Raw genomic sequence first — 23,298 nt, forward strand, 5'->3', positions numbered from 1 at the left:
TGAAGCTGTCCTGTCACCGGGCTGCTCACCTTGTTCAGATGTCTCTCCATCTTTTTTCTCACGCAGTCTTTTGGATTGAGTCGGAGCAGAGGTCTCCCCGATTCTTTTCTTCACTTTCCCCTTTGATTCGGATGCATCTGACTTTGTCCGTCTGCCCTTCATTTCTCCCTCTAAAATAACAATAAACGACGACTTATTAACTAACTCAACACGGGGGATTTGACTCGACACTTTATCATTTAGCTGCGTTAATAAAATCAATACAAACTGCTCACCTGAGATGTTGAGCGTTTAGCGTTGCAGTTTACTAGCAGGAACTCCAGCGTTTGCATAACGAAGCAGCAGTACACGTGAGCCTGTAAATGGCTGCAAACGTACTGTTTTGTAACTTGTGTGTGCAACAGCTGGTGGACAGTAGGTGTCAGTCTTTCTCCACCATCAGCCCTCAGTGGACGCCATGTTTAGTGTTTAGATAGGACTACAAACTGACGTCAGATCAGCTTTCAGTTTAAGGCTTTATTAATGAATGACCACAGCACATGGACGCAGAATCAAACATATATCTGATTACGTTAATAAATAATACAATTAGTTAAATAATTAAAATGGAGTATAAAAAGAGACAAAATGCTTAATACTTTTTCTTTAAATTTTGTTAATACTACTACAATAAATAATAGTAGAAGAAGAAGAAGATTGTTATGTTGGTGAGATCATAGACCCTATATAAAAAGGGTGAGATTAATAGTAGCTCGGATTTCTTCTTTATTATCTATCTTTTAAGTATTGCATGCAATTTATATTTTAAATAAAATTACTGCTTGTCAGCCTTTATTATTGTAGGCCTATATATTTTGAATTATATGGTCCTAGTTTTTAGTTTTTGTCTTAGTTGAGTTTGTAGTTAGGTTCGTAAGTTATAGATGCTTTTTATTTTTATTTTTATTATATTTGTCTTTCAGTGTCCTTATGTTTGTTTCTGTGATTTCTAAGTGTGACTTTGGCTGCTCCAACACAACAAATTCCCAATTGGATTAATAAAGGACATTCATCTATGACAACAAGTACCTGTAGCCTCTGTATTTTATTTTTTTCTTTATTTGGAATCCCATTAGCTTCCACAAAAGTAGTCTTTAGCCATTTTTATTTATAATCTATCCTCTATATAATAGATTTTTTGAAATGGTTAAAACCTAAATCTGAAAAACATAGCTCCTATACCGTGTAAATTCTTGTTGCTGTTTGTTTTTGTTTGGTTTCTAATTCGCATTAGCGAAAGGAAACATTTCACGTTTGTTCTGTCCATCAGATGCTCGGAAGTGAAGGCGGAAACACGTGTTTGGCTGCTCTGAAATCTTATTGGCTGCTGCCGGCTCGTTTCGAAAAAAGTCCTCTGGTTTCAGGCGGAGGGAAAGTTCAAAATTGCCCCAACAGGACCAGTAAGACTACAGGAAGCAGCGAGATACAATGATCAGACAAGCGTAAGTAGATTTTAATTATTATTTCACACCACGTTGCTTACAAGTGTTGTGCTAATCCACCTAAATGTCGTGGTAAAGTTTAAGTAGCATAACGTTATTCCGCGCTATTCAAACAAGGACAGCTAAGTTAGCTTAGCCGTCCATTAGCCGGGGGCTAATAAGCCGTCTAGCCTGTGGCTTTGTTAACGCACTGGCGCTCACTGTAATGAAAGGATAACTATGTACTGTGCTAATGAAATGTGACTTATTTATTCAGGAAGGGTAAAACCCCCCGCAGGCCTCCTCCAAAAAAGCCTTCAAGCAACCAGAAAGACCCGGTGGGGGTGAGTATCACTGAGATGTTCATTAAGGTACTTGTGGGATGTAATTAATGTTTGGAAAGTTGTAGTTTTAGGGTAAAGCTTATTACTATTTCAATCGATTTGTGTCCAGAAGTTACAACTATCAAATGTGGTAAAGTAATAAATCCTTCGTCGTGGACATAATGTGACAGATGTATTTTTCTCTCAGGTGTACTGCCGTGTACGACCTCTGGGTGTGGAGGACGAGGAGTGCTGTATTGAGGTGATCAGCAGCACCACCATCCAGCTGCACGCCCCTGAAGGCTTCAAAACAAACCGCAATGGAGAGTACAAAGAGGTAGCAAATCTATTTAACCTGCAGTAGTTTGCGTTTTCCCCCTTTGTTCGCATACTTTAAGCAGTATGGTAAACAAATCCCATAAAAAGACCAAAACCAACTAATTGCTCCTAACAAGTATTGTTTGTGTAGCCAAAGCCCGATATACAGCAGCTTAGTTATAGAGTTTTTATTATTCAAAAACTACTGAAAACGCAATGAGCCACAACATTGCACATGCTCCTTAATTATGATGAACATGGAGAATGTTTATTTTGAGTAAATTCCACTTATACTGTCGTGCTGACATAAATACACAGTAGTATACCAAATTACAACTTACTAAAAACAATAGCCAGGATAGCTTTTTCATTATCTGCCTTCACTAACCATAACAATTGCGATAGGCTGTCAAAAAAAGCTGGTTATCAACTCAGTAAGTCAACCTAGGGTTTCCCAATCTAGCCATGAGCATGTTCAAATGGGCGGTGTTGGCAGCAGCTGACCAATCGCAAACATGGACAAGTCACTTCAAAAACCTGATTCCTTTATTTAAAACACTCAAAATTGTTCCAAACATTGTTCTGAATTAACTTTATAAAGCAACAAAGCAAAAAAATCCATTCATACCACTAAAAGTGCTCAAATAGTGGTCGAAAGACTGAGGCTGTGTCCGAAATCACCTACTACTCTCTATATACAGGACTATATAGTGAGCTTGCCATTTTATAGGGTTGTCCGAATGTATAGTGATAATTATTATATCCTATATAGTTCATTCAATGTATCCTAGAATGCATTTTGAAAAGTAGTGTACAACCGATGGTCACTAACCAAGCCCTACATACCATCATGCTTTGCCCTAATAGGAAAAAAAACAGTCCACCAACTGATTGTCCGACAGCACTGAAATAATGACCAGAGTAGTATCTGAAAGTTGTTTTAATAATGCAAGTGAGCTCACTATATAGTCCTCTACATACAACTCCCGACGTAGTTACCATGGCGATCTACCCCAGTAAGAAGTGAACCTCCGTTATGGTACTGAACACCTAGGGTTAACCCCAAAGTTACCACGATAAGCTGAAATTCTGCTACTTGGGGGATATATAGATTTTCCCAGGGCAGATGGGTTGTATTAATCCGTCCAACATGGAATTCCGACATTCAGAAGGAGCTATGAGTAGAGCTGCTTCTCCTTTTGCATTGAAATTAGTGGTTATGGTTTATTATGGTTATTGAAATAAGTGGTTTGGGCATCCTATAAGAATGCCTGTTGCATGCCTCGCTGTGGAGGTAGGCATATCCAACTGTTAGTCTTTGTTTCTTTTCTTTATTAGTTGTAGTCATTATTCAGACCCCTTCACTTTTTTAAATTCATTTTCTACTCAATCTACATTAAATATCTCATATCTCACAAAGCAAAAAAAAAAGGATTTTAGAAATATTTGCAAATGTTTTTAAAAGTATTAAGACCCTTTGCTATGACCCTTGAAATTGAGCTCAGGTGCCTCCCATTTCTCTTGATCATCTTGGAGACGTTTCTTCACCTGGATAGAAGTCCAGCTGTGGTAAATTCACTTGATTAGACATGATCAGGGAATGGTCTCACCCTTGACTGTGCATATCAGAGCACAAAAATGATGTCAAAGGGACTGCCAGCAGAGCTCAGAGACAGGCTTGTGTCAAGGCACAGATCTAGTGAAGGCTACAAAAAATTCTGCTGCATTGAAGGTTCTCAGGAGCACAGTGACCTGTATAATTCTTCAATGGATGATGTTTGGCACAACCAGGACTCTTCCTAGAGCTGGCTGCCTGGCCAAACTGAGCAATCAGGGAGAAGGGCCACGGTTGAAATATTTGGCCTCAATTCAAAGCATCTGGAGGAAACGATGCACCGCTTATAACCTGCGCAATACCGTACAGAGTTAAGGGTCTGAATACTTGTCAATGTCATTTTGTTTCAAAAATCCTGTTTTCACTTTGTCATTATGGGGTAATAACTATAGATTGAGAGGTGAAATGAATTTAAATGATTTTGGCATATGGCTGCAACAAAACAATGTGAAGAGCGAAGGAGTCTGAATATTTTCTAAATGTTTTCCCCCTAAATATTCCACATCTCTTTTGCTTCTCAGACTCAGTATTCCTTCAAAAAAGTCTTCAGAGTTTCAATATCTCAGATGGAGCTGTTTGAGGATGTTGCCAAACCTCTTGTGGATGACCTCATCCACGGAAAAAACGGTAAGAACATTGGCCAGCTCCAAAAAGACCTTCTCTCTCTCTCTTTTTTTTTTTTTTTTTTTTACAAAAACAAGTAAACTATAGCCAGGTGCCAGCCAGCAGCTCTCTACCTTAATACCAATAATTCTGTTGTATTTTTCTCCCACTGAACTTTCCAGCATTTTAACATGCTCAGGGACCAAGAGCTGTTCAGCTTTGAGGTTATTGGCAGTTGATTCTCTCCTTTCTGGTTGTTGTAGGTCTGCTCTTTACGTACGGGGTCACAGGAAGTGGAAAGACGTTCACCATGACGGGCTCTCCAGGCCAGGGCGGACTACTACCTCGCTCACTTGATATGATCTTCAACAGTATAACACCCTATCAGGCCAAAAGATATGTAAGGGAGTAAAAAGACTAGCATTTATCATTTCCTGTACCCACATTTAGTAATACTTTGTGAGATCTGTACATTTATCTAACTTAACCCCCCCACCCCTCCTTTTTTTTTTTTTTACTCTTCAGGTTTTCAAGACAGATGACAAAAATGGTGTGGAGGTACAGAGTGAAGTTGATGCTTTGTTGGAGCGCCAAAGACGGGAAAACAACTTGCCTGTTCCTAAAACATCCTCCTCCAGGTAAGTCCGAGTCCTGTGAAACACCTGTCTTCTGCTACAATGTAAGTGTATGTATGTACGTATAAATAAAATAACAAAATACGTAAGTCACTACTTTTGATTTCAGACAAAAGCTTGATCCGGAAATTGCAGACATGATTAAGCTGGAGGAGGCTTATAAAACAGATGATGTGGATGAGGACAGCAGCTACAGCGTCTTCGTCTCCTACATAGAAATCTACAACAACTACATCTATGATCTCCTGGAGGAAACTCAAGAAGATGCAATCAAACCAAAGTCAGTTCAGGACATATGAAATGAATAGACTTCAGCTATAAATGTCCATTTAAAGGCATGTTTAAACTGTTAAGGGTAGTCATTACATAGACATTCACATATTTAAAGTGTAGTGGTTTTAGAGGTGATTTTTATGTTGGAGTAGCTGGAAGACAAAAAGTTATGTCTTTTCTCTTTACTAGGTGGAATGGTGGAGGCACACCTGTGCGCCAGAACACTGAGTTCATGTATGTGATCAGGGAATACTCGTACATCAGACTAGTAGCTTGATTAAGGCAAACCCACAAACGTGCAGTCCCTTAGATTGTAAATGGGACCTCGTCAATGCTGGAGACATTTTCAAATGTTGAAACTTCTTGTGGTGAGAAATCCAATCTAAAACAATTTAAGAAGTGACCCAAAAGTAGGGCTGAATATTGTTCTGAATTTTTTTTTTTATATACTAGTGTTATAAAATCAACATTTGAGCAGATGCCAAACAATCCCTTATCTATTTGATGAGAAAATTATTTAATCTACACAACTCCAATCCAAGGGATAACATGTGACAAGACTTATTTCTAATGTGGTCCCACTCGATACCTTACTGTGACTATCGTAAACAGGTTTTTGACAAACAGTTCCTTATGTAACAGTCAAAGCTAAAATGGTTAATTAGACAATCACTAAATTCACTAAACAGAATCTGCAACAATTTTAATAACTAATTACATGATTTTCAATTATTAAAATACTGGAAAAATTCATAATGTCAACGTGAAATACTTTCTAGTCCCAGCAAGTCTATTAGTGCTCAGAAAAAAAAAACAAGCCATTTGAATATACCACCAAGGGCGTCAGGGATTTTTTATTTTTTTTTTCTCTGACCTTTTTATAGATCAAATAATGGCCAAATTAATCAATTCTCAAAGCAATCAATGGATGTGGCCAAAATTCTCAAATTGTAAATCTAAGCGGCAGCTTCCAGGTTGGAAAAATAAAGCCACCTCTCGGCCCATTTTGGGGTTAGCCTGGAGGCGAGTCAGCCCTACTCAAATGTGGACTGACAGGCTGATTGTGTGCTACACCAGGTGATGTCTCCAGTGTGGATGAGTGTTCTTTTAGTTGTGAAAATCATTACATTACCCCGGCTGCTGCTTGTAGTCTGTTTATGGCAAAGCTCCTGAATGGCTTTAAACCTGCTGGCTGTTTTGTGTGGCGCTTCATCATAGTTTATTTTCTGTGGCTGGAGTCAAGCAACATTAATTTCCCCCAACCAAATGTATGTATGTTTTCATGATAAATGCAATTCCATGTCTTCAGCGGCTAACACTTATGTTTCCCAACATAGACCACCTCAGTCTAAAATCCTCAGGGAGGATCAGAATCACAACATGTATGTGGCTGGTTGTATGGAGGTAGAAGTTAAATCTGCAGAGGAGGCATTTCAAGTGTTCTGGAGAGGTAAGTTGTTTCTACATTTACAAATCAGAGTCAAATTTAATACTGCACTGATGATTGTAGATGTGACTGACCTGGTATTGCTGGCCTCCGGGTCGACTCTGACCAGGAAATGACCTTCGTTAATCTTCTCTCTGAGCAGGTCTTGCAAGAGTTAAATGGATCAGTTGGAGTTTTAAATAGCTAAGAGTAGTTGTAATTGCATGTGAAGATGGTAAAAATGAACATTGTTAAAGTTGCCTATACCATGTTGTTCCAGGCCAGAAGAAGAGGAAGGTTGCAAACACCCGTCTGAACAGAGAATCCAGTCGCTCCCACAGTGTGCTCATTATTAAACTGGCCCAGGCCCCTCTTGACGCAGATGGCAACAACATTCTCCAGGTCTGTTAAAACTGAAACCAAATGTCTGATTCCACACTTGCAGCTTTGCAATTCATATTCAATGAATTATAAGCTGCAGTTTTGATATTAAAGTAATTTCTGATGTTTGTCAGGATAAAAGCCAGGTGACAGTCAGTCAGCTGTGCCTGGTGGACTTAGCAGGAAGTGAGCGCACCGGCAGGACCGGGGCAGAAGGCACCCGTATACGTGAAGCAGGTTTGTTATGAAAACATCAAAACTTGGTTGTATTGCCAGCTGAAGTTCATGTGAGATTAAACTTTCTTACCTTGCAGGTAACATCAATCAATCTTTGCTGAATCTGCGGACATGCATCGAGATACTTCGAGAAAACCAGATGTGTGGCACAAACAGGGTATGAGTTGCCAGACTGAAGCTGAACAGTCGTATTTACTGATGAGCCATGTAAGTAATCTAAGTTTTCTGTTTATAGATGGTCCCCTACAGAGACTCTAAAGTAACTCACCTGTTCAAGAACTACTTTGATGGAGAGGGCAAAGTCAGAATGGTTGTTTGTGTCAATCCTAAAGCCGACGACTACGAGGAAACATTGGTAAGCTCACCTTGTCTCCCTTACTTTAAATGAACGTGCAAGTTGCTTTTCACTTGACACACAAGACACGCTCTGTTTGTCTAGCTGGTGATGCGGTTTGCAGAGATGACCCAGGAGGTGGAAGTGGCTCGGCCAGTGGACAGGCCCATCTGTGGCTTCACCCCGGGCCGTCGCCATAGAAACCAGGCTTTTCAAGAGGAACTGTCTCGCAAGCTGGAGGGGCGTGGCGGCCCAGTAGATGGAGGTTAGTTATGCACTGTATATACACCAAATCTGCTAAATTACAAGGTTGTTTGAGATTACACACCACGAATATTATTACTGTTGATTTTCTTTTAGATGTCCAAGAGAATCAGCATTAGTGGTATTCGTGTTGTCTAATTTAATGTTTAGCTGATTTATCTGCTGCGTTTATTATTCAGTCATGTACTACTCCTTTATAAACATCAAGCGTGATGACATTGGTCCTCACATTAAGACAGCCCACACAAATTCTGTGTATATTTTGTTTTCATATGTAGAATATTTTGTACACTTATCAACACAGAAAAGAGCTTTTAGCAATCTTGTGTTTCCTTAGATGTGCACTCTGTTATGAGCCACCTGGTGCACAGCCTCCCACCTCTACCCTCCTCTGTGGTAACTGACCCTCATGATGACATCACCCTGCCCAGGCTGATCGAAGCTCTGCAGAATAGACACAGGATCCGACAGATGATGATCGAAGAATACAACAAAGCAGGTAACTTCTCGCCATCTGGCTCATCCATCCCCTCTTGGCTTTTACAGTTCAGGTTGCTTGAAAAGTTGGCTCACATGTTCTCTTGCTCCATGTTTGTGTATTTATTTTTATTTATTTTTTTTAGCCAACGTGATGAAGTCCAAGCTTCAGGAACTGGACAACAACCTCATTTCTAATGACCATTTTATTCAAGAACAAAATGGCAAACTCACGGAGAAGGACAAGATGATCCAGAGCTCCAAGGCAGAGATCGAACGCTTGGAGAAGAGAATTAAGATGCAAGAACACAAGGTGAGACCAAAACATGCAAACCTCCTGGAGTTCGCTGGTTTGTAGGTGTATTGCTCAGTTTCTTAAATGTCCCACATGGTTCTGTTCCAGATTGACATCCTGCAGAAAACCACTAAAATCTATGAGGATGACAAACGTGCACTACAGCAGGAACTGGAGACCAGAGATCAGAGGCTGCAGAGGGAGCAGTCTGACAAGAGACGCTTGGAGCAGCGTATGCATGGCGTGGTCTCAGACACACAGTTCAAGTGGGAGAAAGAATGTGTGAGTTACTCCTCATAACACAGATTTTTATAAATAAAGTAGCCTTCTGTGTAGTTTTACTACTTTTTTTTTTTTTTTTAATTATTAAATGTCTCAACTTTCCCAATGATCATTTATACAGTCAGTGGTGCTGCACTTACACATCATACCTCTTGCTGTGCAGGACAGACGCGTTAATGCCATGCAGCTGGAGATGCAAAACAAGCTCTGGGTGAAAGACGAGAAGCTGAAGCAGCTGAAGGCCATTGTGACTGAGAGCAAGACTCCAGGTCGTCCTGATCCTCCACCACGTCAGACGCAGCCTAAGCGGCCTTCCAGAGAGGAACGCCTCCCTGCAAAGAGATCAGCCTCGCCCTCACCTGTCCCTGTATGTTTTGACAGTGCACATCTAAAGTTCCTGCCCTAACTCCTGATTAATGTATCTGTTACTAAATACTGTTGGATGACATGACGGGGGCAGTTTAACCAAATTCTGTTCTTTCAAAGCTTTCCTGACTAATATTACTAATCTCAATGTGACAGTAGTAATAATTCCTGTATATTATAAGGTAGTCCAGTGCATTAGTCCTGCAGCAGCTCACTACCTTTGTGAAACTTAACATTTTAAGTTTGATATAATTTCACAGAAGTGTTGATTTAATTGTCCAGGAACTTTTAAGTGTCTCTTATTTATTATTATTATTAGTCTATGAATTCGATTACTTGAATGTTTAGTATATAGAATATCAAAATGGTGAAAAATGTCCAAGGTGTTGTCTTCAGATGTTTGTCCTTAACCTGAAGATATTAAATTTGATCTAAAACAAATAAGCAAAAAATCATTAAATTAAAGCTGAAAAGAGCAATTAATTTACTTTTTTTGCCTAATAAGTTGTTTCTAATTCACTTAAGTTGATTAGCTGATTGTTTCAGGTATTTTGTGTCACCACATTTACATATAGTAGGCTGACAATTATTTCCTTTATTTTATCTACCAATTTTGAGTAATTGGGGCTACATAACATCGAACGGTCAAAATGGCCATAGTAACCCACATGAACGGTCTGCAAAGTCCAAAACCCCAAAATATAAAAATGATATACAGTTCGACAAGGAAAAGCAACAACTACCATTTTTAAAAGCTGGAACTATCAAACGTTTGGCTTTTTTGCTCGAACAATAACCTAAACCTGCAGATACATTTTCTGTTTGACTAAGTGATTAATCAACTAATTGTTGCAGCTCCAAAAATGACACTTTCACACAAAATATAACAATCCTCACAAAAGAAGAAGAATGTATTGCAAGGCTGTTGTATGCGATTACATGAGACTGTGCGGGTGTCTGCTGCTGTCTCATTCCTTATGAAATGCTCTTTGGTCAACCAGCTACTGTAACATTTGACTCTTCTGTACTAACATCTAACCGTGCATGAGTGTAATTGTGCAGTCTTTCCACTTTGCTCCCCAGTGCCCTGTTGATTCTCCCCATGTCAGGCCAGGGCCAGTCAGTGCCACTAGAGTTGAAGAGGTTGAAATGAACCCAAGGCCCGCATGCCACGTTCCCAGCACCAGTAGCTCTTTGTCTGTGGCTAATTACATCTCTGCATGGGAGCAGCGGGTGGCCCAGGACAGTACGCATTCCCCTAGTACACCCACAAGATCCCAGTCCGCATCAGGTTGCTCAGCCAGCCGGGCCAGGAGGAGAGCTCTGTGTTGTGCTAGACAGCAAGAAGAGGCCAGCTGTCCTAGATTTGATCTAGACCTAATTGAGAGAAGCTACAGGGTCAGTGAGTTGGCTACAGGCAGCAGCATGAAGTTGTACAGTGAAAGATTCTGTTTTCCCCAAATTTGGGTTCCTACAAGTGACGAAGATATCCCCATTCATGTCTTTGTTAGAATTTTATGTAATCCTTTGCCATAGATTTATGCATGTCCCTGTTTCCCCCCACCCCCCTCTTTTCAAATGCTTTCCCCGCTCTGTAGACGACGACACCAGTGCGGCCGCTGCACCGTCGCTCCCGCTCAGCTGGCGGGGAGAAGTGGGTGGATCACAAGCCGTCCTCCAGCATGGACTTGGGTACAGTTTTGCAGCCCGTGATCCCCAATTCCATCCAGGTGTCTGCAGCCACTGAGAAGGCCCTGTCGAAGTGTGACAGATATGTGTTGACACACCAGGAGGTTGCCTCTGATGGCGAGGTACAGACCAAACTTATTAAGGTAATGAACGCTGCAACAGAATTTTTAACTCATAAATGTCTGCATCTTAAATAGCAAATGTGTTTTCCCTGATTTAGCAGAATGAATTGCTGTTTGGTTTCACTTCATTACAGTCTGTTTCTTTTTGGGAGGGTTTTTACTTGGTGTAAGGTATCTCAGTCACTGCGGACGCTGCTACAGCTGGTGCTACGAGCAGTTAATGGTAGCTGCTATCACAGGTTTCACATTTATTTATTTTCTTTCTTTTTTAAATTTAGAGTTTAAGTTTACAGAGACAGTGCACATTGATAAATATTTCTGTAAATGTGCCAGTTTAGCCAGCTTGGCTAATGTTCGACTGTAGTCCCTGGGCAGGTGTTATCACAACTATATAAAATACACTAAAACAGGAACAACAGTACTTATCCATATAACAAGATACCTTTCACAAAGACACGTAAAATACTTTAAAACAAGGACAACAATTTAAAAAACATACAACAAAGCACTCTTCAGGTATTTCTGAATAATTCAGACTATAGTCACATACTTGTCTTTTAACCATGATTTTAAATTCAGTTTAAATGAATAGTACGTTTCACAATCTCTAATAACAGTTGGCAGACTATTCCATGTGTAAGCTGCTCTCACTGGAAAAAGCTGACTGTGCAAAGGCAGTCCTCCTCATGGGTATTATACAGTCTCCTCTTACTACAGACAGTGTCTATTATCAGTTGTTTTCTGCTTTTATATATTTAAAATCACAACACACTTACACACTCACTCACTCTCACCTAAAGGATTATTAGGAACACCTGTTCAATTTCTCATTAATGCAATTATCTAATCAACCAATCACATGGCAGTTGCTTCAATGCATTTAGGGGTGTGGTCCTGGTCAAGACAATCTCCTGAACTCCAAACTGAATGTCAGAATGGGAAAGAAAGGTGATTTAAGCAATTTTGAGCGTGGCATGGTTGTTGGTGCCAGATGGGCCGGTCTGAGTATTTCACAATCTGCTCAGTTACTGGGATTTTCACGCACAACCATTTCTAGGGTTTACAGTGGGTAGGTCATTTATGTAAAGGCTAAACAACAGGGCCCCAGATTTGATCCCTAAGGTACACCAATACCACACTTGAGGGCTGATGACACCTCATCATTTACCTTGACCTGCTGTGCTCTGCCTTCAAGATATGATTGCATCCATTTAATACCATTTGGGGAGAAGTTAAACAATGAGAGCTTTGCAAGTAGGACATCATGATCCACAGTGTCAAAGGCTTTCTTTAGGTCTGGGAATATGGCCCCAACAACTCCCCCTTTATCTAGCAGGGATGGGATTTTTCCAGATTTATAACATTTATACTATTACAGTTACTAATCCAAGTAACGCTGTGCTACTGAACGCACCATCCCCGACGTGACTGCGCTGCAGCTCAGCGGTGCCGGACCTTATGATGTTAAAGTAAGCTGTTAGCCAAAAAGCTAAAGGAAGACAGGAGAAGAGGGGGAGAGAGGTATTTAACAGTCTGCTAACGTTATTATTATTGCCATTATTGTGTCACAGTCTAAGATGCAAAGAACATTGTCGTCCGTCAACCGCGAACAGTTCTACATTTATACTTGGGCTAACTGAAGCATCAGCTAAAGCAACACAGCAATGGGGAAACTCAAACTCCGGCCGGTCGGATAATTTGGGTATGTTTTGATTATTGCTTGTTAAGCTATGTAATGTTTACTTTGACTTTGTTATCAATTGATCAATAGGCTACACTTTGCTGTATGAATGGTTGCTTTTTAAGTCATCCTTATGTTAAAGGTTTTGGCAAGTTTTTAAAAAAAATCTTGTGAATGGTTGTGACAGGGTTTATATAAGGCTGTTTCATAATAATATAACTGTTTCTTTAACAGTTAGGCCACCAGGTCTTACACAGGCGACAACCCTTGCTGCTGTCTCTTATTCATTAAAAAGAATCTATTAACTTTGACTGAACTAATTTGAAAGTTAGTAGTTATATTATTTAGTTATAGACTCAATTATTTCATGTTGCACATTTAGCTGTTGAGAGGTTGCAATGGCGCAGTGGATTAGACACTTGTCTTTGATTCCCACTGCAACACATCCACCAAATAAGTTGTCATGGGTCCTGCCGCTGCCAGTTTAATCGGGGTGTCAGCGGGTCTCTATATATTTTCCTGCTTTTTTGCCCTTTGCCAATCACATGCATGATCTAGTTTAAATCTCACATTCTCAAGGAAAAAGCAGTTTCCGTTGAATAGTTCGATCTAAAGCCAAACTGCATAGGATGCAATCTGAAAGTGCTGTTAAGGCGGCTAGTAAGTTGTTCTGCTACATACCTTTTCAATTACCTTTGACACGGTAGGCACTATACTAATTGGTCTATAATTGCAAACCTCTGATGGATCACCTGCTTGGTGAATTGGTGTTATTATAGCTGCCTTCCATGCTTTTGGAAAGACCCCTTCATTAATGAATCTATTGATTGCATTTGTGTCCAGTCCATATACATCTTTGGCTTTAGAACTCTTAAGGGAATTTATAATCCTTCTTACTTTAATTTCAGTAATTTCCTGAATCTCAAATACATTTATTATAATTTTATAGGCATAATGCTTATTAGATTGGTGGAGGGATTCTGGATCAATGTCCGTACAGATTCCACAAAATATGAATTAAGAGTTGCTATTTGAGCTTCATCCTGTGTAATACTGCCATTCACACAGATTTCAAGGCGCTTTTCGTTACCATTATGTTTACCTGTCAACCTCTTTATGTTCTCCCAAATCAATTTAGTATTTCCTTTTGCTTGATCAATAACATTAATAAAAAATATAGCTTTTGTATTCCTAATCTCTTGTTACCTTACTTCTTAGTCCCAGTTACTAATTTAGATTTTAGGGCGGCTAACAGTGCCGCATCACGTTCTCTCAATTTATGTATATCCCCACTTAACCTTGGAAGAGCGCTTTTTTTTTTGTCTGCAGCCAGGTTTAGTTTTCCTTAAAAAGGTATTCATTATACATTGAATTGTGGGGAGAGAAATCTGACAGTCAGAGTCAACATCAGAATGAGACAGAATTTTATTCCATTTAATCCCTTTTAATTGCATTTTCAAAATTATGATGTTCTCCCTTAGGTATTCTGCGCTGAGTCGCCTGACCGGGTTTTTTTTAACACCACAACTAAGGCGCTTTTTGGATAATTTCCTAACTGCAAGGGTTAAGTTATGATCAGATAACTCAGTGATCATAATAAATGTGTTGACAATTCTTTCTGGTTTATTACTAAATAGCAGGTCTGTGTTTTTGAGTGCTGTTCTTGTTGGTCCCTTAACTGTCCCTTTAACAGATCAAAGGTATTTGTAATTCATTTAAGGGCACCTCTGTTGCATTTATTAGCTGTTCAAAAAAAGCAATTTTGGAAGAGGGTGGTCTATACAGACCAACAAGGGTAAAAGACATTTGTGGAGACAGTGTAATAAGACCAATACATTCAAGCCCATTATCACATCGCCACTGGATTTGATGGCAGATATTATCTCTGACATAAAACATTAACCCTCCTCCTCGTCCTTCGGGCCTGTCCCTCCTATAGATATTGTACCCCGGGACACTTAGTGCTGCACTTGGAGAGTTTTTATGTAGGCAGGTTTCTGATGGACACAGATAATCCAAATTTGAGTCTGCAATAAGATGTTGAATTTGTTCACTTTTTCCAGTGAGACTGCAAATGTTTGTGCCCTCCAAGTAATCCCTTAAGATTTGCTCGCGGATCGCAGAAGTACAATGCAAAATTGCACTCTTTGTTGAGGTCGGTGTGATTTTAGAATGACATTTGACTTTGGAGGAGCAGCACCTGCCTCACTGCACCCTGCTTGGCCCGCCATCTTCCTTGTTCCTTGAGCAAAGGTCTATGTCAATTTAAGAGTTTATTTCTGTGACTTACAATAATCTGTATAGCTTCGGCAGTCTCATCCATGCTTGTCGACATGGTTCTGAGACAGGATGACGTCCCCACAAAGTCTGGCCTTAAATATTTTTTGAATATGCAGCAGAATCTTATGTTTTTGCATACTTGGCCTTTTACAAACCAAAGTAACATAAATTGAAAATGGTGACTTTTTTCACTAGTCAATGGGGAAACAAACTGCAGAACTGTACTTCACAACAGCAGCTTGATTTTACTCACCTGATAAAAGACACCAGGAGGATTTTCTAGTTGTGTAATCACCGATCCTGCTTTTGAAGGCTGGAATTGAATGATTTGATATTTTCATATTGAAATTGTGATACCCCTATGTCCTCAGAGAAGGATCAACCTATATCTTGCTCCCAAGCTGCTTTTTTTGGTTAAAGGGGGGGCATTTCAGGCACCTGATTTTAAATCTTGGTAAACAGATACTGATTCTTTGTGTAAGTGATTGGTGGGAAGGGGTTAGAGGCAATGGGTCTTGTAGAAATGAGGAAAGTTGGAACTAAACATACAGGTGCTGGTCATAATTACAATATCAAACTTGATTAATTTCAGTAATTCCATTCAAAAAGTGAAACTTGGATATTATATTAATTACACACAGACTGATTTCAAATGTTTATTTCCTTTAATTGTGATTAAAACTGACAATGAATTTGGGATTTTCATTAGTTATATCTCAAAATTAGTATCTGAACATGTACAGCACTCAATACTTAGTTGGGGCTCCTTTTGCCTGAATTACTGCAGCAATGCGGCGTGGCATGGAGTCGATCAGTCTGTGGCACTGCTCAGGTGTTATGAGAGCCCAGGTTGCTCTGATAGTGGCCTTCAGCTCTTCTGCATTGTTGGGTCTGGCATATCGCATCTTCCTTTTCACAATACCACATAGATTTTCTATAGGGTTAAGGTCAGGCGAGTTTGCTGGCCAATTAAGAACAAGGATACCATGGTCCTTAAAACAGGTACTAGTAGCTTTGGCACTGTGTGCAGGTGGACAGCTGTCAAGTCAGTCTTCCCCATGATTGTGTAGCCTCCAGAACTAGACTGAAAGACCATTTAAAGGCCTTTGCAGGTGTTTTGAGTAAATTAGCACCAGGTGTCTTCAATATTGAACCTTTTCACAATAATCTAATTTTCTGAGATACTGATTTTGGGGTTTTCATTAGTTGTCTTCGGTGTTCGACACTACTGCAATGTGCTGCACTTGCTAACTAACGGTCTTGTCAAAACAAAATGAGTAGCACCACATCTTAACAGAACATTTGCATTTTGTACTGGTTAAAGTTGGCTTTTACCTCATTTATTACATATGTTCATTTTTCAGGGCGAGGTCATTAAAACCAGAGGAGGGGGACAGGCTGTCCAGTTCACAGACATCGAGACACTAAAACAGGAGCTCACCACAGTCCCAAGGTAGTGGCCTACAGCTGGTTATTAACGTCAGATAGCGTCGGATATTATAATGATGAACTTTTTTCCTTTTTGTCACTTTACATTTGAAGGCGTAAAAGAAAGTCTTCAGAAGGCACGCCTGCCCATGGAGATCAAACAGATGGTGCTTGGACTGATGTGGAGACAAGGGTAGGATGAAAACTGATTAATCTCCAATAAACAACTGTGTAATAAACCTTGCATGTATATGGAAGGTAGGTGGCCAGCCTTAAACACATCTGAACACATCTCTTGTTCTTGAGGAAAAATACTCTGACTGGGTAAATATCTTCTAATTTACTATACTTGGGAGGCTTCAAAATTTGATTGTAGATTTATTTGCTGATTTACTCCATTAACCAACAGTTTGGACTATAAAAATTGATGTCAAAATGTTTTGTCTGACCAATATAAAACATTTTCAAATTACAATGTAAATAAATGACATGTAACAAAAGTAAAAGATTAATCAATTATCAAAATAGCTGACTAATCTTGTGTTGAATTTAAGCTCTAAATATAATACACTGAAATCACTGTAGAGTAAAATCAAATGTGACAATTTCAACAAAAACTGAACATGTCTTGGCTTATAACATATCTGTGCAATGTCTTATTTCTGTACATGTTATGAGTGAAATAAGAATGCTATATGAAGTGACCTGGGGTGGAAAACGTACAGGAAAACTCTATCATTGGCGTGTTGAAGTATTTATCTTCACTGCGGTGTTGCTAATGCGCTATTAATCATATGGTGAAAGGTAAATGTGCCAACCCCTCAGATTTAGGTCCCAATATTTCTTTTGTTCACAGTGCTCTGTGGCTATGGAGATGAGGGCTGGATCAAACATGGGTCCTGGCTATGAGCATCATGGAATCACCAAGTAAGCAGCCACTTTTATAGATCACATCTGAGAATAGCATTTCCTCTGGAGTATTAAACTCTTCTCTTTTACAGGCGCAGAAAACCCTAAAAGCAGCCACCAGCTGCTCCAGCAATCACCTCCCTTGGTCCTCACCTGGCTGTTGTGCAATAGTCTGAACTCTTATATTTAGGTCCTAGTAATATTTAAACATTTTCAATACTTTTTATATATGCATAAGTGTATACACATGGGTCACCAAAGATATATTTTGTTGTATTTGAACCAATAAAGTATTATTTGGTTAAGGACAGTGACAAATATTTAGTTACTGTGGCCCCACTGCTGAAGAGTGTCTGCAACATGTTACATGACACAAGTCATTGTGAAGCTGCCACAATAAATTTGTCTACTACATGCCATTTCTTCTTGAGTGGTGAATTATACTGAGCTTGCATAATGAAATTCTTTTTGAATTTCTTTATACATGCAACAGTTCACTTCTGCCACTGAAACTGAGCTCTCTAACACTCTGGAATAAAATTCCATTTGCTGTGTGTGTGTGATTACAATGCAAATGTGACGGTACAATAATGCTCTAAGCAATTACTGCCAGGGTTAATTTCTGAACACTAGAAGGCAGCACAGGACAGCAGTAAAATAAATCATGACTAACAATTCAGTTGAAAGGCACAGGATGTCTTACAGCTGTGAGGAGTCCTTCATACTGCACTACTCTGTAAGCATGTTATCAGTATGACAAATGTTAGATGTGTTTGATAAATTCTAGCATCTTTTGAAGTTAAAAGGACCAATTTTGTGCTGTTGTACAACAAACAATCCTTAGTCAGCAGAACTGTTGATAGGCTAATAAAGAGACTTCCCCCCCCATTTATTTCAAAATGATGCTTGGGAAAAGAGCTTTAATGTCGAGTTAGAGCTCTGGGCGAGCCTGTGCCAAAAGTGTAACAATATTCTGTCATATAAACAAAGTCTGCTTTCAATTACTTTGCAGAAATTGCTTTCCGGTGCTCATGCTTGATTAGATATTCATTATGTTAAACAAGACACCTTGTATATAAATCCATATTAAATTAGTCTGGTTGGCTGGATTCAGGTGGAGTCAGATGGGTCCCAGGCATTAAAAAGCCTGACTATGTCCTGGCCTTCACTTATGTGTGGTTGGTTCTCGGATTAGTTTGGTGGCTTGGTTATAACCCACACCATAAAATTACTCCTTAGGTAACAAATTAGCCTCAGTGTTATAGCAGAGTATTGGATTTTCTTTTTTATTGCTGTATTATTGTGTACACAGCATCGAGTGTGAGAGAACCCTGAGCTTGAAAATTGCTGCAAATCTCCAACTTACCGGAATGTCCACTTTCCCTCTCTTCTCAACTGAGCATCGCCAGTCTAATGACCAGCTGAAGCTAGTGGTACAGTCATCCAGGCTTTGAGTAGACCGTTGAAATCTCATCTACCACCAGTCTGGCTGGGTTTCAATTGGAAAGCACTGGAGAGTGACTAACATGCGGCCTCTTGGAGAGGGTCAAGAGCCAGGAGCAACCAGTGGCCATTAAATTCACTCCTATGAGATATCAAGTGTTTTGCTTTTTGACCAGGCTCTGTTTGATGTGCTGCACCACACTATTATCCCCAGCTCCTCACTGCAAGCCCTCCACAACCAAGTGGCGAGAGCATTATAAAGATATTATGAAACTCCTTTTCAACATTATCAGTTTCAAAGAGACACTTGAGGAAAACAAATGAAAACTGCACACAAAAGGCCTGCAACAAGCATAACCCAAGTCTTAAAGATGCCATGTTGTCAGAGCATCAAGCTTATGATTATGCATTAAGCTTATCAATGTTATTAAACTTGCTGGAGGGAATTCTGATGTTCTACTTGAATACACACAGTCAATTAGACCATCTCAGATTTTAAAAGAGCAAGCCTAATTGCAGTGTTTTATTGACGCTTTGCTTGAATGACTCTGATAAAGAGGTCTTAAGCTGCCTTTTGGCACAGGCTGGATGAAATAATTTTCACATCAATCTATGATGCTGATGAGGGCAATTCATAATTCAGTTCAAAATAGCACAGTCCACTATTTATAATATAATTTATCACTATTTACAATATAAAATCATTACCTCAAAATGTATCTGATTGAAACTCTACTTTCATGTTATTTTATTAACCCTAAGCTTAAAAGTGATCCTTTTTATCACCTTTATCATCTTAAATTAGCAAGAACTGATTTTTTTGGCCACTTGGGAGCAAAACACAAGCTGCAAACCCAGCAGTGTCACCTTTTAAAGTTGATTTGGCCAACTTGTGAGCAAACAGCAGCCTGTTTATACATCCCGCAGACACTGAACACATCAGCATTCGTGTTTGTGTCCACATCTTGAATGTTAGTCCAACATTATCTGGCTCTTTAGTTGTTAAATTATCCGCTGTGTTCATTAGCTAGTTGCTAACTTTATCTGTGTCTCGTTTGGCACCAAGCAGGTAGTGCACAGTGAGTTCTTAGAGGTTTTCTGCTGCAAATATCTGCTTGCTGTAACTAAAACAATGCTAAGAAAGCATTGAGAGTGAACCAAGTTTACACTGAGTGAGACATTTCACATTACAGTTATTTGATCCACTATAAAACACGGATTATATCAGCTTTAAAGTAGCTATTTTGTTATTGGTAAATTTGACTTGAGCAGCAGGTTCATGACCTCGTTCTGCTTACATGGATAACACGCTGTCCTGAATCAGGCTGTGAAAAGTGGGCATGGGTTTAAATACGTGTGATGAAAGTGTAACCCTATCCAGTAGCACTCTATACTTGGCTGTTCTGGGCATTTGAGGTATGATGGGGGTTTCAGTTGCATCCAAAGCTGTATCATAACAACTGAATGGTTGCTGATGATGAGAAGGGCATGTCGAAGCAAGTACCTCAATCACAGTCACCACTGTCCTTTACACCAGAACCCATTACAAGGTGTTCTACCTTCTTTTAGTGGCAAGGATAACAATCCCTGACAATGAAAGTCAATTAGTGGGAAACAAGTAAATTTTGCTTGAGAACAGAACTTCGGCTCTGAGCAGGATCTGTGCACTACATCTTCATATGTCAAGGCATTGGCAGCCTGCCAGCCAAATGTGTCAGCCAGAAAGATATGCGAATGCAGATGAGTGTTGACAGCCAGTCAATTGTCATTCAGCCCATCTCCCAGCCTCTTGGGACTCATCTGGCTTCTTTTTTTTGCGGGCTCCTCTGCACTGCTTGCTCACCACAAGCTCCTCTGCCTTAATGCATACTAAAAGGCACAGTGAAGGCATGAGGCACCGTGTTCAGTGTTAAAAAGAGGTAACAGCTCCCACGCTGTCTTTTCTGTTGGTGCGGCTGTTGACGAGCAGATGGGTCAAAGAGTCACAAACTCGACTCAAGACTCCCGGCGGTAAAGTTTGTGTTTTTCAGCTGTTTAGAAGCACATTGGACAAGACTTGCTCTGACCCTTAAGTGCATGTGGTTAGTGGTTCAGAACACCTCATCCCATCTGCTGCCTCCTGCTCCTCTTTTCAGTCCGATATGTCACTTTAGCTGCTCTTACATGTGCAATCGATGAGTTTTTCCAAAGATGACTCGAGCAGATGTTAAGTCCGTCTCTGTCCATTTTATTTCCTGACCTCCACCTTAATCATTTCAAGCCCAAGTTGTAATGAGGAATCCATTTGTCTTCAAGCTAGTTGTTGTGGTTACACATCAACACAGAGAGCTGACCTCTGGCAAACGCAATTTAAGACACGACTGATTTGTTACTCAAAATATTGGAAGCAATTGTTGTGTAGGCTCATTATAGCCACATTGGGCTCAATAGTATTTTTTCCTCCCTGTCTTTGTTCTTGGCAGCCGACTAAGTGCTTGCAGCTGTCAGTTGAGTATATTCTCCTTGCCCAGTATATGTGGCTTGGCTGCACTTTTAGCTGGCTGTGTCCTTACTGTGGTGACAGTATGCCATGACTGATTTCCGTTGACTCACTTTCATGGTAACTACAATGTGTCCCTCATAGAAAAATCCAGTGGTTGATCTCATCTAGTTAACGCAGCAGCGTAACCGGGCTTTGCGTGCAGTTGGCTGATTATTCAAGCAGCGCTTCAAGCAGTTTGCTGATGAAAGGAGATGCCAGAAATGACTGTACTGACAATGGCACAATGCAGGATGATGTATGATGACTAAATGGTATTTGGATGTGGTGAAGATTGACTGAACTTCCTCACGTCACCTGAATCTTCTACCGTTATTTCTGCTAGTACAAAGAATAAATGAGCGTTCAAAGCACCTCTTATTAACCCGCTGAAGTGATATCTGTGAGTCCTTGTCTGCCACAAAAAGAAGGAGAAGTGTATTTCAAACCTTTGTCCTGCCAGTGCATTCATGCAAATAACTCACACTGGAACCAGCTTATCTGTGAACAATCATAGGTGGCATTTGAAAGAGGGTGAAATAGCACTGCATGATTTTCATATCTGCATAAAGCTCAGTCAATCTCCCACGCAAAAGCAAACACAAAAGCCTCATTTTCAGCGCACACATCAGCTGTTTATCTCAAAATATGCTCTTATTCAGTACCTTGCACATTGCACTTTTTAAATGGTAGGCAATTACACATGGCACATTAAGGAGTTGTTATTTAATTCAATAGATATGGCTAAGTTGCAAAGTTCATTCACTAATAAAAGGAGCAACTTTTATCACACAGGGCCAGGTATGAGTATAAAGGCTAAGATTACAGCATCCATGTGCACAAATGAGATTAGAGCGCTGGCTGCGACTACTGTTGACAAGGTGAACGGGCCAGTTGATCCAAAAATCAAAAACGCTGGATGACTGTGGGTTTTTATGATTCACAGAGCATGTTATTTTCATGGTATGTTTGCCCGCATGATTAATGGCCGTCCAGATTTGCATTTGAACATTACCTGAAGAACACGTGCATCTGCCTTACTGGATACTAATGATTCAGCACATGCCTAATAAACTGAAGTGAGAATTCAAATGAGGCTCAACCTGCCTGCGAGGCTAGCTTAAGCAAACACCAGGACAGCTGGCAGAGAAATCATTGTGACTAATGGTCTCAGTGTGAGACAGGAGCAGGGCTGTGGGTGGTTGTTTTACCATGCTAAGAACAGACTTTGTTTGTCTTTCTATAGCATACAGTGTGGCTGTGTGATCCATGGAAGTGTTGGCTTTGTTTTGCTTTAGCGCGACACCTTGAATTTGTTTTCTTGTGCATGTTTTCCTTCTGAGAATGAGGTGAACTTTTAAAATGAGAATGTATTAATGCTTTTAGAAGTGGGTGGAAATCTCAGACTGCTTTTACTGTCACCTGGGGGTGTGGCGCTCTTCTGTCAACTGTGCTCGGGCTCCTCCGCGGTGGTAAACATAATGCGCTGTGACCTGTCCTCAGGGCAAATGATCTGATTTGCTCTTCCCTTGTCTTTTACTCCTAATCGCATCTACCTCAGAGCCAGAAAATGGTTGTGCAGCTGTCATAACTGAAGCGCCGCATGGCGTGATGGGAGTGCATGTTTTTGCTATTATCTATTCTATCTGAGCCAGAACACAATTCTAAACCTCCACTGCATCCCTCTTTCTCACAGACCACTACATGATCAATACCCACATCAAAGGCTCTGCGGAGATAGCAGGATTCTTTGAAGCATGTTTGTGGAGCTGGATTTGCTGAGCTAACACAGTCCACACAGAACCCCCTTGAATAAGCTTGTTTGGCTAGCATCCTCTCTGTTTGTAGAAGAACTGAGTGGACTCTAATGGAGAACAGACAAGGCCTCTCCCTCATCTTTTTCCTCCCTTTGAGTAGCTAAACGTATCCATAGTGCCAG

General features: G+C 40.1%; 2 protein-coding genes and 1 non-coding gene across 11 annotated transcripts in view; 2 read left to right on the top strand and 1 right to left on the bottom strand.

Moving 5' to 3' along the window:
* ddb2 (damage-specific DNA binding protein 2) overlaps window positions 1-23,298 on the bottom strand; it is an 81,513-nt gene that overhangs the window by 5,218 nt on the left and 52,997 nt on the right. For 3 of the 4 annotated variants that reach the window (XM_046036945.1, XM_046036944.1, XM_046036946.1), the window contains exon 3: window positions 30-170. In XM_046036945.1, the coding sequence (XP_045892901.1) occupies window positions 30-170 (141 nt within the window). Of the gene's footprint in view, window positions 1-29; window positions 171-275; window positions 438-23,298 lie in introns of those variants that run through there. The other variant, XM_046036947.1, reaches the window with a different exon arrangement.
* Window positions 1,323-17,812, top strand: kif23 (kinesin family member 23). 6 transcript variants are annotated; one of them, XM_046036937.1, is made up of 24 exons: window positions 1,323-1,481; window positions 1,738-1,804; window positions 1,992-2,120; window positions 4,238-4,343; window positions 4,583-4,719; window positions 4,845-4,957; window positions 5,064-5,234; window positions 5,417-5,461; window positions 6,565-6,677; window positions 6,934-7,055; window positions 7,169-7,271; window positions 7,349-7,428; window positions 7,507-7,626; window positions 7,711-7,870; window positions 8,207-8,368; window positions 8,493-8,659; window positions 8,750-8,923; window positions 9,087-9,290; window positions 10,373-10,687; window positions 10,888-11,121; window positions 16,426-16,514; window positions 16,604-16,682; window positions 17,346-17,416; window positions 17,491-17,812. In XM_046036937.1, exons 1-24 carry the CDS (start codon window positions 1,468-1,470, stop codon window positions 17,504-17,506), a joined length of 2,991 nt encoding a protein of 996 aa, XP_045892893.1. In that variant the 5' UTR covers window positions 1,323-1,467; the 3' UTR covers window positions 17,507-17,812. The 6 variants fall into 6 exon arrangements, with proteins under 6 accessions (XP_045892893.1, XP_045892894.1, XP_045892897.1 ...); XM_046036938.1 differs by lacking the exon at window positions 5,417-5,461 and having other exon boundaries at window positions 1,324-1,481; XM_046036941.1 differs by lacking the exon at window positions 10,373-10,687 and having other exon boundaries at window positions 1,325-1,481.
* LOC123962559 lies at window positions 6,720-6,816 on the top strand. Its single transcript, XR_006822991.1, has one exon. It is a non-coding gene; the product is annotated as a Z30 small nucleolar RNA (small nucleolar RNA).

Source organism: Micropterus dolomieu, linkage group LG22 (genome assembly GCF_021292245.1).
Source record: "Micropterus dolomieu isolate WLL.071019.BEF.003 ecotype Adirondacks linkage group LG22, ASM2129224v1, whole genome shotgun sequence".
NCBI classification, from domain to species: Eukaryota; Metazoa; Chordata; class Actinopteri; order Centrarchiformes; family Centrarchidae; genus Micropterus; species Micropterus dolomieu.